Raw genomic sequence first — 18,132 nt, 5'->3', positions numbered from 1 at the left:
AAAAGAAAGCAAGAAAGATAAAAAACAAATCAAAGAAGCTGACAAAGCAGGACATAGGGACACCAACAGATTTCAGGTATTGATTTTAGTGAACCAACTTTAGACATCAGATGTATTGATGTATAAGAATTATAATTTAATATTAACGGGAATAGTATGTTGTTGGATTAATTGTGCGTTCAGGTAGATAAAATCAGCACCTTAGTCATTACATTTTTTGGTGACTTCATAGCACACCGAATGTATTGATAGACTGAATCTTCGTTGTGTTTGTAGTGTTAAGTACATGTATACATGTAATATGTTAATGAATGTACACATATGGTTTGTAATGCATTGTCTGAGCCGAGTGACGTAGCACGACAGTAAACGGACATCTTACATCAGTTAACTCTTCTGTGTTACCTTTATGTGCTAAGTGAACACATGGTAACACAACAGTGTTATGTTAATTATTATCCATTTCATTCTTTTTCAGACATGTTGGTCATGTTGGGATGGGGATCCAAATAAGGGATTTGATGTGAGCACATTTAACTTGATATGAAGCTTGGTTCATCTGTTGTTATACCAAGATTGTAGTGTTCAAGTAACTCAAGCTCTTCACTTTATTAATTTCTACCATTTTGAAATTCAAATGGAATGTACTTGGCCAAGACTTGCAGTATTAGAGCGCCACCTCGCTTTTCTTTTATTGTTGTTCAGATGACCATGATGTGTAACAAGTTTCCATTAATTTATGCAAGTATCTTCTGAGAGGCTTGACTGGCCCCAATAGCACAGTTTGTTAGAGCGTCTGGTTCAGGAGTGGCCAGTCCTGGGTCAAGTCACCTAAGACCTTAAAACAGGAAGTTGTAACTTTCTCGCTTGGCATTCAGCATGAAGGGGATAGTGTAACGGCTGGTTGACTCGTATCAGTATAATGACTCAACAAGGGGGAACAGTATATACTCTCTAAGGATCCCAAGCACTCACTCACTCACTCTAGGAGGCCTGTCGGTTTGTATGGACATATTCAGACAGGCTTTGGTTTGGTTCAAGGTTTGGATGGATTTTCAGGATGCCACTGCCCTCACGGTTTTCAGGGAAATTAGTAGTCAGCTGTGTTATTTGGGAAAGTTCATCAGTTGCTTACCAAAGGCTGGTGGTGTACCACTTTTGTGTACATTTTGCTTTGAAACAGCAATGTATAAACGAAATATAGTGAGTATGGCTTGAAACACAAATTGATCAATCAATCTTTTCAGATGAACAACCTTGATCCAACTATGAAGACCTTATTCCAAAGTGTTGGTATTGACGAAGGGGTTGACAAGGAAACAGTTGACTTCATCTATGACTTTGTGGAGCAGTATGGAGGACTGGATGCAGTCAAGGAAGGACATTGCCTCGCGTCCTGCACCTCCACCACCTCCTTCTGGAGGTAAACCAGTTTTAGAGGAAGCAAAAATTCTGAAAAGAAAAATACACACCCCCTCAGCATTTAATTAACGAAACGTTTCACAAGCTTTAGTTTTTCAAAATTTTGGGAGAATTGTGAAATAGTTCCTTTGTGTCATATGTTTTATGGTTTGAGGTTATGTTTAAGTGGATTCTATTCTATTCTTAAATTTGTGTATGCATCTTCATATAAACATTCTTGGCCTTAAGAAAAGAATGTTAACTTCATTTCAGGAACACCACGGAGGACTGGCCCTCTGCCTCAGGTACCTCCCACTAACAGAGGTGTACCTCCGCCACCTCCTGCTAGGTCAAGTGGTCCGCCACCCCCCGCTCCCACCTGCCCGGGGTCCTGCAACACCCACTAGAGCAATGGGAACCCCTCCTCCTCCACCTCCCACAAGAAACATGCCCCCTCCACCGCCTGTACCTCATGGGGGACCTCCACCTCCACCACCCATGGCACCACCACCACCTCCTGGAGCAGGTGTGCCCCCACCACCACCAGCACCTCCACCGCCTTCTATGGATTCGGCACCGCCTGCTCCACCTTCGAGTGGAGGAAGAGCTGGCCTGCTGAGTGAAATTCACCAGGGAAAAGCACTGAAATCAGTGACCCCAAATGAGCGCCCAGTACAGGAAGATGCTCGAGGGGATCTGTTAAGTCAGATCCGACAAGGCACTAAGCTAAAGACGGTATGTTGTTATACCCATAATTCAGTGTGACACACTTAAACCAGCATGTGGTTTAAAGGATTATGTTGAATCAATTCTTGAGAGAATTTTTAAAATAAGATACCTCAATAAAATTTATTCTCAAGTACATGATGAAAAAAAAAAAAACATATATGTATCTATTCAACAGAAGTTGGTGCTTTTCCAAGCCAATGAAGTTTCATCTCTATATTAATAAGTAATTGTATCTTAACATTTTGCAAAGAATTATGATACTCCTTATTATCGCGGGTTTTAACAGAATTCAGTTTTCTCTACTGCAGGTGGATACAGACACGCCTGAATCCAGGCCGCCTTCTTTGCTCCAGCAGGGTGGAATTGTGGGAGCTCTGGCCCAGGCGCTTGCTTACAGACAAAAACATATTCAAGGATCAGGTAAGAGTTTGCTGCATTAAGTTTGTTTTTGCTAAATTTAATCAAAGTTTGCAATTGTGAGGTAAGTTTGGAGATACATTTTATACTGTCCAGTGGCTTGAAACTTATGTTCGTAACATATCAGAATCATACTCACATCCCAAATTACACTTTCTGTACAACTTTACACTAAAGGTTTGCCAGGGGGAAAAAAACAATATATTTCATTTTTCTTAGTTCTGGAATTCACATTTTTTATCTCAGTAGGATATCATCCTACCGTATAAAAAAAAAACGTATTTCTAAGATAAATAGAATACTGAGAATTAGGCAGAAAGCATTAACTTGGTTAAGTTTGAGGTAAAATGCATTTAATTTGCTTTGAATTCTATTTCCAGAAGATGAAGACGAAGATGATGATGACGATGAAGATGATGAGGACGATGAATGGGATGATTAAAAAAATAAAATTAAAATGATGTGCTTTATCTGTGTGTGTGATTAAAATAGGTGTCTGGTGATGGGTCTTATATTTTACATTTATTTATTTACATTTCAAAGACACTGCTTTCTGATTGATATTGTGATCTTTTGTCTTTGTCAAAAAAAATTTTTATGGCATGATCACAACATTGTATAAACTTCATCATTAGTCATTGAAATATAAACATTGGTCTGTTTTACAATATTCAGAAATCATCCATCACTGGTAATCATCCGTTTATATCTTTAACACTAATAAGATGGTTTGCAGAAAAACCACTTTAAGTGATTTATGATCATCATTATCATCAATTTAATTCTTGTTAACAGCAAAATATCTTTACTTGTTTCAAGGACAGATTTTACTTTAAATCCTACTAGTGTATCAGATCTATATCATATTGCTCATTGAATTATGTCAAACAAATTAATACATTACAGTATTGCAGTAATCCAAACTAGTGCTATTTATGAAATGTTATTAGTCTTCTTTATTAATTTGTCAATGGCAAATATATTATTTGTGCTTCAAACCTTAATAGTAAACAAGCAGAAAAAAATTGAAAATTGTATTAAATCTGATGAAGATGTGGAAGAGCTGACAGTAGATTAAGATCACATCTACATGTGCCATTGTGTAAGAAGTTTCATATTCATCAAAATTCTACAAATGTGTATGTATTCGTGAAATATATTTTAACCTCCTTGACTATGCTTTATACATATATGTAGTGCATTGAAATAACTTGAAATTAAGACTTGGTAAATTTTTAATGTTAGACATATTGACCATTTTCTCCTTTATTGGTTTAAGATGTATACATTCTCGCATTATACATGAGTGTCTTGTTCATGGAATAAACAGCTGGCTGCAAACTTTCATGGGACTTTTTGTGTGATTCTCTTTGAAATGGAGTTCTAAGTTTTCATCTTTAAGTTTTCATAACTATTTATTTATTTTATTGAGGGTTTACCACTGCTCAAGAATATTTCAAATATGACAGCGATCAACGTTATAGTGGGAGGAAAGTGGATCGAATCGGGGGGGGGGGGGGGGGGGGGGGGGGACCCATTTGCAGATTGCTGACAGACATTCCCACATACAACCACAGAGGAATCCAGCATGAGCTGAATTAAACACATAAGTCTGACATCAGGCAGGTTTCATATGAGGGTCAGTTCTTCCTACAGAGATCTAGAGAATGCCTAATGCATCTTGTACTTTGTAGATTGGTGCATTGAAATGAAGAATACCATCTTATGTTCCTAACCCTTTTCATATGTTTAGTAAGGATGGAGAGGTGGATCTCATTAACTGTGAGACCATGCACCTAAAGGGAGACAACTAGTTAGTATTAGTCAATGTTCCTGTATTTAACATATTTTGTGATGGTTTAACAAAATTATTTCATATTTAAAACATAAGGCAGCACTTTTCCCTTTCTGAACACGCCATTAGTTACAAGGACTGGCTGTAATTAAATATATTGTATAATCATCAGTATTTTTTTTATAGTAATTATAATATTTATTTATAGGAATTTTTTCCACATATTCACTTTGTTTGAACATGTTTTCATCAACACTTCTTCGAGATTCACACAACTTTTCAGAAAGTAGATAAATGCCCATCATTCACAATACCAGGCATTTTGAATATGGGCTTTATTTTGCATTCAGCAAGATCACTTGTCATTGTTCTTATGCAACTTTTCCTCTGCTCTGGTTCGAGTGCCTAGAGTAAACCACCGACTTTTTGACAAGTCACTAACCTACACTACCATATGTAACATGATCAATTGATGTAAGGCCAGTGGTCTCTAGTGAACTGCATGCAAGACCACACAAGATAACCTTGTAACCTGTTGATGCCACCAAGGCCCATGAGACAACGACAGCAACAGAAGCTAGAAAAATTCCCAGACAGAACAAGACTAAACTCAAGTCTCATGTCACCTATTAGTAGAAACACAAGCATCTCTGTTTCTTCACAATTCTTAAAAGAATTTTGGTCCAAAAGATTTGCACAAATTGAGGAGACAAGCTCCACAACACAAGCTGGAAGCAGGGTAGTGGCTCATGCAAATGACCAACGTTTTCTTGATGGTAATATTGTCGCTCAATGCCACCTTCTTTTGCGGTCATTTCAAGAAATCCGATTGGCCTTTATCTGGTATCATTGACCTAAAAAACATGCCTTTTTCTCACGAGAGCTAGGTGTGTCGCTTGAGTTTGCTGAAAAGACAGTATCATGTGACCCATACTTGTCTGGTAATACGTTTGACTGAAACAACAAAGTGATCCTAAGGCTAGCTGCCAGCTTAGTTGTAATGGTCCATGAATGCAGACATGTCTATTTGCCTTTTGCCCCATGGAATTCTATGTTGTTGTGACGAGAACTTTGCTGTTTCATTCACTTACTTATTGAAATGAAGATTCTGCTAGTAAAAACTCTAGCAGATGGGAACATCACATCATATGGAGTAGCTACCAGGTGTGACAGGGATAATCTGAATCCCATACATGCATTAAAATGCCGTCTTAGTTGTGCCCAACCCGAAACACTTAAATATTATCACTATTTCTCTCCAGATATAACTTCGTGGATAGCGACACATGTTCAACTAGCGATGATTAAAACCATTACCCCCCAGTCAAACTGAATTACACAGTTATAAAAGCAATGAGTAATTACTGTATATTTATTTTAAATGTACATGCAATTACATGTTGTGAAAACTCATTTCAGTGAATGGTTGGGTGAAACTGTTCAATGGTAATTAACTAATGGTTTAATGGTTTTGATTATGAGGGGGTGACAAAACAGTTTGTAATTTTGATATCTTCAGTTGGTCTGTCATTTGAATCCGTTTCCATCATCCCAATCCTCTTGACTACTCCCATTCCACTACTGACACGTCCAAATATTGCATGCTTTCCATCAAGCCACTGAGTCGGTGCTAAGGTAATGAAGAACTGACTTCCGTTTGTATTTGGACCACTATTTGCCATTGATAAAATACCTGCACCTGTAAAAAGTTAAAAACACAATTAATAAAACTTTTTACTATTTACTTAAATACAGGAGATTTTCTATACTGTGACTTGTATATATCTTGAATTAGTAGCTTTGCATGCTGCAGATTTATATTTATAAGTATTTAAGAATGAATTAGGTTGGAAAACTATACTTTTCTGCAATACGCAAAAACTCATAAATATTTAACGCTTTGGCGAATGGTTTTCCTTACTGTCACTCAAGAAAATGCATATTTTGTCAATACTGCTGCAAATATGTCCATAAATGATTCACACATGGTCACATATAATCAACCTTTCTGAGTTTCATGACGTCACAAATGCTTTCACTGAGAATGGAATATATATATACACTCATATGTTCCGTATTTTCTGAGCGCACACGACCTTTCATACATTCAGCTGAAATGAGACTAATAGGAAACATTAATTCTGTGACAATCGCTGATGTGTACTGTACAAATGTAACTGTACCATAAAACACGGTGAGCGAAATTACTTTAGATGACACACTGTATCTGTCTGATTAAACATCACATAAGGAATATTTTAAAGAGACTGTAACATATTTTCTTGCAAAAAATAAATGACTAAGTCAAATTAAATTTTCGGCTGTTATTTTAGAACTGACCAACTTACATGTATTCCATTTCTCTAAATGTCAGCCTTGTCCGTGCCCTTGTTACTGTTCAAAATCGGTAATAACATTCCTAAATTTATAATGCAAGCTGCATTATGACTTTTCAAACTTTAGAATCAATATAACACTACAAATACTACAAGTATGAGTGTGATATTTTCTGAATGGCAATGATTTGAGCTGTTCTTGGTAAGTACAGAAGGTTTTATGTATTTCTGGCAAAAATCTCTGGAATAGCCTCTTCGAAGATATTGTTCATCTTCAGCTATACACATTAGAGAGTGTTGTAAATCCTTTGGACTGTTGTCAATACATATGAAAACCAAGTCATTATTTTGGAGTTCATGCAGCAAACGTACCTGTGTGTTTCAAGTCTTCATGAATTTCATCGTTAAACTTTTGACCATATATGGAGGCCCCTCCTCTACCTGTTTAAATTAAAGAGTAAGAAATCAAAAAATAATCCTTTAACAAAGCAGCAGACTAAGAAATGGTATTCAACTTTCATGGAAATCTTGCTATTGCCACAGGATTTCGAGAGGGTGTATCAGTAATAAAGTTTTTTTTTGTTTTAACAGAGTAAGTAAATGAGGCTACTTCACAGTTGAAATCATTTGGAAAATTCATTTTAATAGAGTCTCTATTTATTTCTATGTAAAATGTATATATTTCCAGTTCTAGTTCACTTATTTATGAACTCATGAAGGTATCTTGGAAACCAGCCAACAAAAAGTTGTGATTTACCAGAAATTCTTTAATGAAATGAAAACCTCTCTTCATTACATGATGTAGTCCAAGGCTGCCTTGACGTTAAGTCTCGAGAAATTTTGTTCAAGCATCCATAGCTCAGAACCATTGTGAGAATACACTCCATGTAATAACCTGATGCAGTTACCTACCCATATCAAATATATCTCAGCTGGCTGTAAAGCATGTCACTTGGTGTATTACCAAAGAATTTCCAGTCCATGCCACCTTAGAAATAATCTATCAACATTGTGCTTGTGGTAAAATTTACAGACGAATAGTTAAGAAGTAGGTCTTATGGCCAACTTACAGACATGTACTTGATTGATAATCTTTGTCTTAAATACCTTGAAAAACAGTTAGGCAACAGCATCTGCTTTTAAACTGAGCACACATTGTCATTGTTTCGGGCTATCCTTGACCGAGTAAAATTTTGCCCAATCTAATGTCAGAGCAAACTATATTGTCTGTATGTCATGATGAAGGATCACCCTGAAATGTTTTTGAGCAATGTCTGGTTTTGCTGTGTAGCCTAATAACAAATCAACTGAATAAGTGTTGGACACAATGAATCACTTGATCCTTTACTAACCATGTGAAAAAAAAAAAAAATTCCAACTACAATTACATGTATATTGGCAGGCCAGGTGTCCCAAAAATCAGAAGAATTAGGTACATAGTCGAGGGACTAGCATTCTGTAATTATTTGACATTTGGAAACTGGGATCAAGACATTACCTGTCCCAGTGGGATCCCCTCCTTGTATCATGAAATCTCTGATTATTCTGTGGAACTTCACATTTTTATAGTATCCTCTCCGGCACAGTTCTGCGAAATTCCTGCATGTTGCTGGAGCATGTTTCCAGTAAAGTTCAACCACAATAGTGCCCATGCTGATGGAAACAAAGTGTAGACAAGTCAAAATAAGACTAAATTATTTCAAGTTACCAAATTAACTTGTTTAGAGCATCAATGATGCAACATCACTCTCGTGTTATTGTACTTTACAATATACGTGCAAGACCCGATATAAATACATGCAGAATTTTCTCAGGTACCACCTAAACAGGGGTTAGGCCTGCCTAAGAAGCTTCTCAACATTGCAGTCACTGTGATGACTTCCTCAATGCTGGCTGCTATTGTGTAGTTAAATATTCTGGAGTAAGGGGTAAATCACCAATCAAATAAATAAATAACACTGATTCTAATACACAAGAGGCTAAGTTGTGAATTTTGTCATTTCTGGCAATTTGATTTTAAATGTGTTGTTAAATGCGACACATAGCTAGTTGCAGAGAGGGGTAATTCTCATTTGCAGAGAAACTATTACATATGTGTTGGATTTAGCGCAGTTCACATGCACAACAGAACTTCCCTAGTATAAATCAACATCAACCTAGTGGTCCAAAATTGGCCCATGGGCTGGCTTCCAACATGCTGCTTGAATGAAACTTACATGAGGTCATGACCTTTTCTCAGCCTCTGCCAAATATAAATGAATACAGATTATTGGCAAGTCCTGAAATTATCTCTTCTGAACGACATTTTGAGTGGCCACACTGATCACGTGACTGACAAGCAGATAAAAATGAGATGGTATTAGCAGCAGGGTAGACTAAACTTGTTTTTGGTCAGTCCAGCCTAAGAGGAGGTTAGTCAATAATGAAGCGCACTCATTGACCACAATTTACGTTAGTTTTAATGCTTGTGTGAACTGTGGAAAATGTTCTTTACTGTAAATGCAACACATCTGTGGCTGTTTCTCTCCATCACTCTCTCAACTGCATTGTTTGAATGAGTCCACCCAGTCCACAAATAGATAGCCTGACGCCCAGCAACGACAGAACTCCTCCTTATGACTACATGGAGTTATTAGGTGTGTGTACATATACTATGTCTTCCTGTGGCAGACCACTGAAGTATAATGCCGAAGACACCATACCAGTCATATTATACTGACACCAGGCAAGCCTGTCCAGTTTTCTCTCTCTAACCTCTTGCTTACAGCAAGAACCATTTTTAATTTAAAGGCACGACAAAGGTTTGATCACAGGTCTCTTGACTTCGAGCTATGTACAAATCTGAGTTCACCACATGCAGTACTTTCAAAGACAAAATCCCTAATATTTACCATAACAATGTTTTCACTGCTACTGGACGCTTTGCTAACAAAAATGTAACAGCCGTGTATTACGGGAATCCCAGTTTTCGTGTCAACAAAAAGACATAATACCTTGTGTTATTGCCCCACTCTGTCCTAATAGTCATATACCACTGTAAAATCCACTTGATGAATTGAAAACTACTAAGATGTATAAAACACTTACGTTGTTTCTAAGGTTACATTAGGCGGCTGCCAAGTTTTTGGAGGAATACCAGAACCTGAAGTGAGCGCCATGCTGCAACCAAACTAGCTCTTACAATCCAGCTGATCGTAAGGTGTAGAATCGGAAGCGGACTTAATCGGTTATCTTCTAATTTATCAAATAGCCTATCCATCGACCCTTCAAATACAACTAGTTTGTTTAAATTCTAGTGACATCAGTATAGGTGATGAAAAAATGTAGTCATGGAATCTAACTGTGTTATTGGGACAAATCCATTTTCGATAACACGTTTTCTAGAATTTAGAAACACCAAATCACCTATTTGTTTGAATGACGCATCCTTTGTTTGGGTTTGTGGGTTTGTGACAGTGGTAAGTTGAGTTTAACAGAAAATACGAGACCTGTGATTTGTTGAAAGTTCGCGATGGGATGAAGTCTAGTTTGCTTCAGTTAGGTTATCAGGCTTGTGTCTGATATTGTTCATTCTAGGGTGTTGACCCCCACCGCGAGCGTTACCCCTTAACCCTATTGCGAGGCCAAATATCGTTACCCGTGAATTTCATTCAGTTATAAGAGATGTCTCACTAAGCTAAGTTATGATTGGTTTATAAATCTCCTGTTTCCTTTCTGGTCTTATTTCTTTGCGAAAACTGCCTACCTCACCAAAGCAATAGCAACATCTTTCGCCCAGAATATCATCTAAACCATCTGCTTTATGGTGCTGGACAAAACCAAATAGTTAAGGAATTGATTTTCGCCAGCCTTTACTTCTTTCATGATGAAGCACTGTTGTTTTAAGGAGATGCTGTAACTTGATGTTTTGAAAGTTATATTTGCTACTTGTATAATGCTGTATTGTGCATTTTTGAAATCCATATTAAATTCCCTCTTTACCCAGTTGTGGTATGGATAATTGGTTAAAGGTACCGTAAATATTAAATTTAAATGTTATGTTTGTGTCAAAATCAGACTCTTCTGACAGTGGTGCTGTGATATTCTGCTCAGATTTTCCTTTTACTTACACCCGTAAGGGGATAAATGCTTCTGATCTAGGTCACCAAAGAATACAGTATAAATAAATCAACATAATACAGAAATATTACAATGTAAATATGTTGTGGGTTAGGGCAAGGATTGAGAACTGATTTTAATTCATTATAAGCTCTTATTTTGTTAACAAATTTCTTATTATGTGGAGGCATGAAATACTAATAGAAGATGCAAAATTTGTTATGACTAATAATCATAGGAAGCTTTACTGATACAGACATGATAAAGAACAAATTATTGTTGTTTTATTACTACCGTTAAAGTGTAAGATATATTTTACATAGAATGTTAAAATTATGTTGTGTTTCATGTCTTTTTTCTTCTGACTACAGTGAAATATCAAGTATGGCATTGTCACTGGATGACAAATTACTTGGAGAAAAGACACATTACTATTGCAGCAGTAGTGAAGATGAAGCAGATGACAATGACCAGAGTGGCGATGATGAAAAGCCAGCAGATTCAAGACAGGCAGTGTTCATCCCAGAACCAGAACTTAAGGAATATGGGGGAACGTCTACAAATGTAAATCATAGTTAGTCAGTTGAGAAGTATGTGTACTGCTTTAGACCTATTGTCATTTGAGTGTTCTGTAATATGAGTGATGAGATTGGGCTTCAACACATATGTGTGAGCTTTCATAAGCTTTACACCCTCTTGCTAGGGTCTTCGTCAAGTGACTAATTCATGAAACAAAGTAACAATGTTAGTATTTTTATGAGGTTTTTATTATATATTCACTATTAAATGTTATAGGTTATTGTTTGAGCAAAGTATGCTGTATGTTTCAGACTGGACCAAAAGGTGTTCTGAATGATTGGCGGGAATTCAAGAAACTTGAATCTGAGAAGAGAGAGGAAGCTGAAAGGGAGAGGCAGGCACTTCTGAAGAAGTTGTCACTTACTTGCAGGTCCCATGTGAGTCTAAAGTATACAGCATATTTTACTTTGTAACATAAAATTGTACATGTAGTTACATTTGCTTTGTTCCCACAGTATATACTTACATGTTCATTATCTCTGGTATGTTTCATATTTAATGGGATTGTATTGGAAATGGGATTATTTTGGAAATGATACTATATCTGTATTCTACTAAAGAGTGACAAAATGTGAATTTTTTTTCCATTGTCGAATTCCTTTATTTCAGCTTGATGATGAAAAGGAAAAAGAGAAAGATCAGTTGTTTTTGGAACAAATTGAGAAAGATTTGGAAGAGTTTGAAGATGAATTTATGAAGGAATATCGCCAAAGGAGAATAGAAGAAATGAGGAATGCATTAATTGCAGTGTGGGTATATGGGGTAAAGGCATCAAAATAAAATTAGACAATCATTAAATATTCTTCCTATTAAACCAACTGCTTTGGTGACTGTACCTTGTAAACAGTAGGTTGAGGTTTCAATTCCGATGTGAGTCACACCCAAGACGTTAATATTGGTAGTCTTGGTACTACCTCACTAGATGCTCAGCATAGGAGAAATAGGTCAAGCACTGTGCAGACTGGTGTCAATATGTGACGTCTGGTATCTGTAGCATGGTGTTCCTGTGAGGCAGCAGTACAAATATGTCAGCAGTGGTCCGATCTGCAAAGAGACACTGTTGAGGCTGAAATAAGGTTAAAAGCTATGTGAAACCCCAAGCAATCAAATAAACAAATCTTAACACAATAGACTCCACTCTTTATTATAGAAGAGGTCTCCTAATAGATTTTATTGTATTTACATTAAATTGCCTGGTTTAAAGTAAGATAAGAGCTTTGTATGATAATGATTTCACTGTGGAATGCATTTATAGATTGTTACAAAGAGTAAAAATATCAGATGGTGGCAGTGGGAAATTTGGCTTGGCTGCAGAATTGTCTGATGTTCTAGTCTTGGAGTTGTAAAACATTTATTTCTTCACTCTATGAAAATGTTGTTCAGAATATGCCTGAAAATCTACTTCTAGTCTGAGTTGGGTGTAAAGGTTTGAGAGAATTGTAATTCTCACTTTGTACGTGTACGTATTTTAACTTTAACTTAACTTTTGTTTATATGTTTTAATAAAGTATGTTACATTTAATTGATATAACCTCAGTATTTATGAAGTATCACATGCATATTTATTTCCAAGTGATTGTTGGGTAATTGTTGTGTTTGTTACTGTATACTCAGGTATATGTTTTCTGGTTTCAGGCCAAAATTTGGCAAGTTATATTCACTTTCTCCTGGGGATTTTTCTGACTCAATAGACAAAGAAAAAGCGAGTGTGACAATTATTGTACACCTGTATGAAGATGTGAGTATATATTGAGTAATATTATTTATTACATATTTTCAGTTTTATTTCTGCACAATAAGGGTCCATTTGCTGTGACAAATATCTCTTTTCCTCTTGATTATATTGTTGTCGTGGAACTGCTCTTACCTCCCATTTCACACATGTGTATAGAGCAAAGATAATAGTATTTACTGTCTATGTCTGCGTGTTGATACATTTAATATTCCATATAATGCTGAAGTCTATATCCATACTGATCATAAAAAAATTCATTGAGAAAAGTCTAGTGTGCATATTAGTTTTCTGAATGCAACTAATGGTTGTCCTGATTCTGTTCTCAAAAGGTGCCAGCATGCGAGAGCATGAATACCTGTTTGATGTGTTTGGCGGAGGAGTATCCCACTGTCAAGTTTTGTAAGATGAAGGCTTCTGAGGCAAAACTCAGTCTAAAGTTTGTAAGTAGAATTTAGTTAGCAGACTTTTTTGTTTGGGGTTCAGATATCTGGTATGCATTATACATGTATTTAAACATGATTGGCCTCACTCGATGGTTTTATAACCACTCTATGTGAATATATATATTGTACTGCTATATGTATATATATATATATATATATTAATTGTGATTAATGTTCAAACATCATGTGTTTTAATGGTCACATTTTAGCAGCATGCAGTGTATTCACTGATGTAATTTGGTAGGAAAAATGATCTTATAAATCAATGTTCAACTTACTTGACAGAGTTGCTAAGTGTGCTTCTGAAGAGAATATGCGAGTGTGTGTGTGTGTACATTAGAAGTAAAGATTTGGCATGACACTGTTATCCATTTCCAGGCTCTAAGTGGTGTTCCAGCTCTCTTAGTGTATAAGAACAAGGAACTCATAGGCAACTTTATCAGGCTGTCAGATGAGTTTGGGACGGATATATATGCCTCAGATGTGGAGAGTTTCCTAGATGAGTAAGTTGCATTGAAAGCACATGAAAATTTCACAAGGAAAAATATATTTTCTGAATATATGGACACAGGGATTCGTACATGTCAATTTTACAAACCAATATTGGTGTCAGAACATTATTTTCAGTAAAACAAAAATTTTGACAGAAATAACTATATTTAGTTTAGTTGCCGACAACTGAATGTTGAAAAAATGTGACAAAACAGAATTCGTAGAGCTAACCTTTCTGAAACAAATTAAAATCATTTCTCAGGTGATTTGCTGTCACTGCGTTTTACATGGCCCAAATTCCCTTACCTGGTAAGATCTAGCTGTTTCCTGTATGTTTAATATTGTAAAATATCACATCAGCAGAAGCATAAATTCTGTCCAGATCTGAAGTAAGACAAGAAATCTGTTGAAGCAAAATCTTATACATTGCTACATTTCGTCTGTCTAATAAACAAACCCACTTTGTTGATAGTCTAATGTGATGTGAATGCCTCTCAAATTGGGCAAAAATACAGAACTGCGAGGGTTAAGCTAAACAAAATACCATTTTCTCATGGAAAGTAAAGCACAAAATGTAGCCTATATTTAAAAGAAAAACTGCATTATTAAATAACCAGTATTTAAAGATGAGAAGAAAACCTCTTAAATAAAATTATTTGAACGCTAGGCTATCTGTTAGAATCAGTTAGAGAAAATGAAAATGTAATTTTTTCAAAATATGTTGTGTTATTAATTGTATTTACATGTACTAAAATATTTCAAGCTATAAAATGAAGATATCAAAAATATATAGATAATGGCACCTAACAACGTAGCATTTAAGCTTAGCTCGGTTTATAAAATATATTTTAAATGAACGTGGAATCCAAATTGGTCAGTAAATTTCTTTAAACTCAATTTGTTAAAAAAAAAAATACAACTCAGTTTTTGAGTTTCGGTTTGTGAAATTTGAACTTCTGTGAATCCCTGGGACATTGTCATGTTGAGCTAACTGACCAGTCAACAGCCATGCTTACAAGATATCTTTAATTTGTCAGGAAATATGGGAACACCTCAGCTGGGCATGCCATTTTGGATTTCTAGTTTTTGCCAAAGCAGGACTGATGTCCTTTACAAATCTATTGTTATTGTGATGTAAAATGAATGGCCACTAATAATGCAGGTTTGTGCAAACTTCATTCTGGCTAATGATGAAGCAACTGTCAAAAGTTATTTCTATATAAGTACATGTGTGTATTAATTTAAGGTCATATATCACAGTGTCTTGCTCTATTAGACTCATTATAAAATACAGCATATAATCCTTTTAAGGCTTTTGCACTGCTGATTGAGAAGATATTCAACTCCTAACAGTGTGACGTTCTCATTGAATCCTGGACTTTAAGAGTGCATTTTGGAGTGCCCTGCAATCATTGTTCGTGGGCCTTTTGGATAGCAGTCATCATCATCGCTCTTTCGGGCCATTTGCTCAGGCTTACATTCATTCAGTCTGCCGCTGACATGCAAACGGCCTGTGTTTCCATTGTATAAAGTGAAAAGTTCTTGGCATGATTTTAAGGAAGGATCAGTTGTAGAATTGCAGAATGATACATGTATTTGTCTTATGAACTGCATGTGTGCATGTTGTATGAAACGTCTTCCTTTTTATATTTGTTTTTATAGGCATGGCTTTTTACCAAATAAGGAGTTTGTGAACAGTGCCATTCGTGACAAAACAACAGGTGAACTTAGAGGAGCCCTTCCCCAGGATAACGAGAGTGACAGTGATTATGACGTGGATTGACATTTGCAGCGTGCCCGACTGTCATACATGTGCAATATCATTTTATCACATTGTACATAACATTGATCAAATTCACATGCTTATATATAACAATGCTACATGTACACACTTTATTGTATTGCTTTTTATGTGTTTAATGTACTTGGGAATCAAGTTAAAAATTACACATCTAACTTTTACCCTTCTTTATAACAAGGAATGACAATAAAGTTGTCCTTGAATACTTGCTGAACTTTTATCATAGCACAAGGTTTTAATGTATTCCAAGAATGTTTTCCACTTTAATGTATGTATATTGCAGTTTTAATGTGATTTGTTGTGGTAAGGTCACAGGCTTTGTAGTTTGTACATGTACCTACACAGATGTGAGATTATGAACTTTGCCCAGTAGGAAATATGTTAGATCTTATCTAAAGGAGTAGCAAGTGGTAGTACCATTGCTACCAGGTAACAGTTGACAATGCTTTTGTGACCCTAGGTAGAGTATAATGTTCACTGAAGATCACTTGTCTTGCACAACATGGTTCAAAAGTGAGAAACTTCATCACTAACTTGCAGAGCATCAGTGATTTATGCTGGGTCTTGCCCCAACCATATAAAAACTGACTGCCATTGAGTAACTGAAACATTCTTGATTATGGCATTAAGCATTATCTTCATCTAGGGTAAGCCTACTGTGTTTGTTAACGTATTTTTGTCAAGACCACATTCAGTCCTGTGCTAAATCATGTAATGATGTACAGTATCGTTCATATTTGCAACATGTTTATAGAGGTCAACATCCGACAACTTTCAAACAGTTCTGTAGTGGTTACCTAGAGATTTGGGCAACTTATCACTATCTAAAGCATCAGTGTTGAAAGCCTTTGAATGAAAGAAGCTTTACTTGATTCATTTGGCTAGGCTGGTTCAATGGTATTTTCACGTAGGTCTTTAAATAGGGTTAACATTGATGTCATGTAGTAACCATGTTTCCAAATTTCAGATAAGCGTCTTAGTAGTCAAACATGTTGGAGATACATGAAAGTCTTTATTTACACTTCATGCAGGTTTGATTGTAAGCAGACATGCTGAATAGCTAGATCTGAATTGTGTGACAATATTGTCCTGAGATGCACTTTGGTAGATCACTGTACCGGTAGTTAAGCCAACCCTTAAAACTTTGATATAATACTCAGTTTGCAGCGAGTTAAAATTATGGTATTTCTCTCAAGATTTGCTAAGTGTTCCCAATTATGTCTTGTACAGTCTGAAAATAACCATTTGATGACTTTCCAAAACTGGCTTTGTGAAATAGGCCCCATTGTAAAAGGTCTCAAGAAGAAAACTGTGCTCAGACCCCATTTCTGAAGGAGGTATTCTGTCTTCATGATTAAGAGCTAGAAGTTCTTAGTATTTCATTGGTTATTTACTTTTCTATTATTCCATCAGATGTGCCAACAGAAGAAAGAATATACATGTGAAACATATTTATCAATGTGTACATATATATATGGCATAAGAAGATGATGACTGTTGTTTCGAGTACTGCCAAAGGGTAAAAATAGCATAGCTGTAATTCATGCATATTGATTTTATCTGTGTCAAAACGGATAATCATTTCTGCTTTTACTGTCCTGAAACAGTATGCTGATCAATATATTCATACAAACTGAAGTATTCACTGTTCATTGGTGCAAAGATAAAGTGCTTTTATATCAATAACAAAGAATCATGATAAAATATGAAAGTGCCACATTAGCAAATTGTGAAAGAAGTTTCTGTTACCAGATCAGTGCGTCCTATCTAGGGTTTTCAGTTGATATTTATTGTACTTTTAGATTTACAGAAGGATTCAATTATTTCTTTACTATATGCATTTCTAAATGAAGAGTGATGGTTCTCACCTCATTGTTTAAATAAAGCATTAGAATATCATGCATGCTGAGCTGTTAGAGACTTTGGAGTTTATTTTCTGTGACAAAATTCCTCAGATTTGATGAAAGTAAAAGATTAATGCTTTGATAAACTGTAAGAATTTATCGGCTATATTGTATGTTGGCTCAAAATGTACATGTATCAGTATGAACAGAATATGCCTAAATAAACACTGACTATATAAACATGGAAAAAGGTTGATTGATGGTCGCAGTGCTGGAGAATTTTTCTTGTCTATGACAAGCTGGTTTATGGTTCAAGTAAAGCAGAGCGTAGTGAGTAAAGCGACCTTCACTAGTTAACAGACAGGTCTTAGGACGTAAAGCAGCAAGCCAAAAGAGCAAAAGTGGGATCTGAACATGTAACCAAGTTGGAGAATAACCCTGATTGTCATAGTGAGCCTTAGG

General features: G+C 35.9%; 3 protein-coding genes across 4 annotated transcripts in view; 2 read left to right on the top strand and 1 right to left on the bottom strand.

Moving 5' to 3' along the window:
• LOC135471013 (actin nucleation-promoting factor WASL-like) overlaps nt 1–3,890 on the top strand; it is a 14,458-nt gene extending 10,568 nt beyond the window's left edge. The window contains 8 exon segments of the mRNA XM_064750061.1: nt 6–76; nt 479–523; nt 1,248–1,376; nt 1,378–1,423; nt 1,675–1,775; nt 1,777–2,136; nt 2,439–2,550; nt 2,928–3,890. Coding sequence (XP_064606131.1) covers nt 6–76; nt 479–523; nt 1,248–1,376; nt 1,378–1,423; nt 1,675–1,775; nt 1,777–2,136; nt 2,439–2,550; nt 2,928–2,989 — 926 coding nt within the window. The 3' untranslated portion in view covers nt 2,990–3,890.
• Nucleotides 3,891–5,053: 1,163 nt separating this feature from the next.
• Nucleotides 5,054–9,858, bottom strand: LOC135469635 (peptidyl-prolyl cis-trans isomerase-like 1). Of its 2 annotated transcripts, XM_064748163.1 has the most exons (5): nt 9,766–9,804; nt 8,895–8,920; nt 8,177–8,331; nt 7,051–7,119; nt 5,054–6,041 (listed from the first exon to the last, which is right to left on the bottom strand). In XM_064748163.1, the coding sequence occupies exons 3-5, from the start codon at nt 8,328–8,330 to the stop codon at nt 5,818–5,820; spliced, it is 447 nt and encodes a 148-aa protein (XP_064604233.1). In that variant the 5' UTR covers nt 8,331; nt 8,895–8,920; nt 9,766–9,804; the 3' UTR covers nt 5,054–5,817. The 2 variants fall into 2 exon arrangements, with proteins under 2 accessions (XP_064604233.1, XP_064604232.1); XM_064748162.1 differs by lacking the exon at nt 8,895–8,920 and having other exon boundaries at nt 5,062–6,041; nt 9,766–9,858.
• A 217-nt stretch (nt 9,859–10,075) lies between these two features.
• Nucleotides 10,076–17,910, top strand: LOC135470544 (phosducin-like protein). Its single transcript, XM_064749553.1, has 8 exons — nt 10,076–10,136; nt 11,148–11,340; nt 11,607–11,732; nt 11,965–12,104; nt 12,991–13,093; nt 13,420–13,530; nt 13,912–14,036; nt 15,688–17,910. Exons 2-8 carry the CDS (start codon nt 11,161–11,163, stop codon nt 15,806–15,808), a joined length of 906 nt encoding a protein of 301 aa, XP_064605623.1. The 5' UTR covers nt 10,076–10,136; nt 11,148–11,160; the 3' UTR covers nt 15,809–17,910.
• Nucleotides 17,911–18,132: the final 222 nt, after the last annotated feature.

Source organism: Liolophura sinensis, chromosome 7 (assembly GCF_032854445.1).
Source record: "Liolophura sinensis isolate JHLJ2023 chromosome 7, CUHK_Ljap_v2, whole genome shotgun sequence".
Lineage (NCBI taxonomy): Eukaryota > Metazoa > Mollusca > Polyplacophora > Chitonida > Chitonidae > Liolophura > Liolophura sinensis.
Note: the sequence above shows the minus strand (reverse complement) of the source record. Positions and strands in the feature narration are given on the sequence as shown.

Excerpts from the sequence above, each read along its gene's own strand:
- LOC135469635 (XM_064748162.1), bottom strand. The coding sequence starts at position 9,836 with ATGGCGCTCACTTCAGGTTCTGGTATTCCTCCAAAAACTTGGCAGCCG. Across the intron at positions 8,332-9,765 it reads AATGTAACCTTAGAAACAAC|CATGGGCACTATTGTGGTTG; the intron begins GTAAGTGTTTTA and ends TGTTTCCATCAG. Across the intron at positions 7,120-8,176 it reads AGGGGATCCCACTGGGACAG|GTAGAGGAGGGGCCTCCATA; the intron begins GTAATGTCTTGA and ends TAATTTAAACAG.
- LOC135470544 (XM_064749553.1), top strand. The coding sequence starts at position 11,161 with ATGGCATTGTCACTGGATGACAAATTACTTGGAGAAAAGACACATTAC. Across the intron at positions 13,094-13,419 it reads TTGTACACCTGTATGAAGAT|GTGCCAGCATGCGAGAGCAT; the intron begins GTGAGTATATAT and ends TGTTCTCAAAAG. Across the intron at positions 13,531-13,911 it reads CAAAACTCAGTCTAAAGTTT|GCTCTAAGTGGTGTTCCAGC; the intron begins GTAAGTAGAATT and ends ATCCATTTCCAG.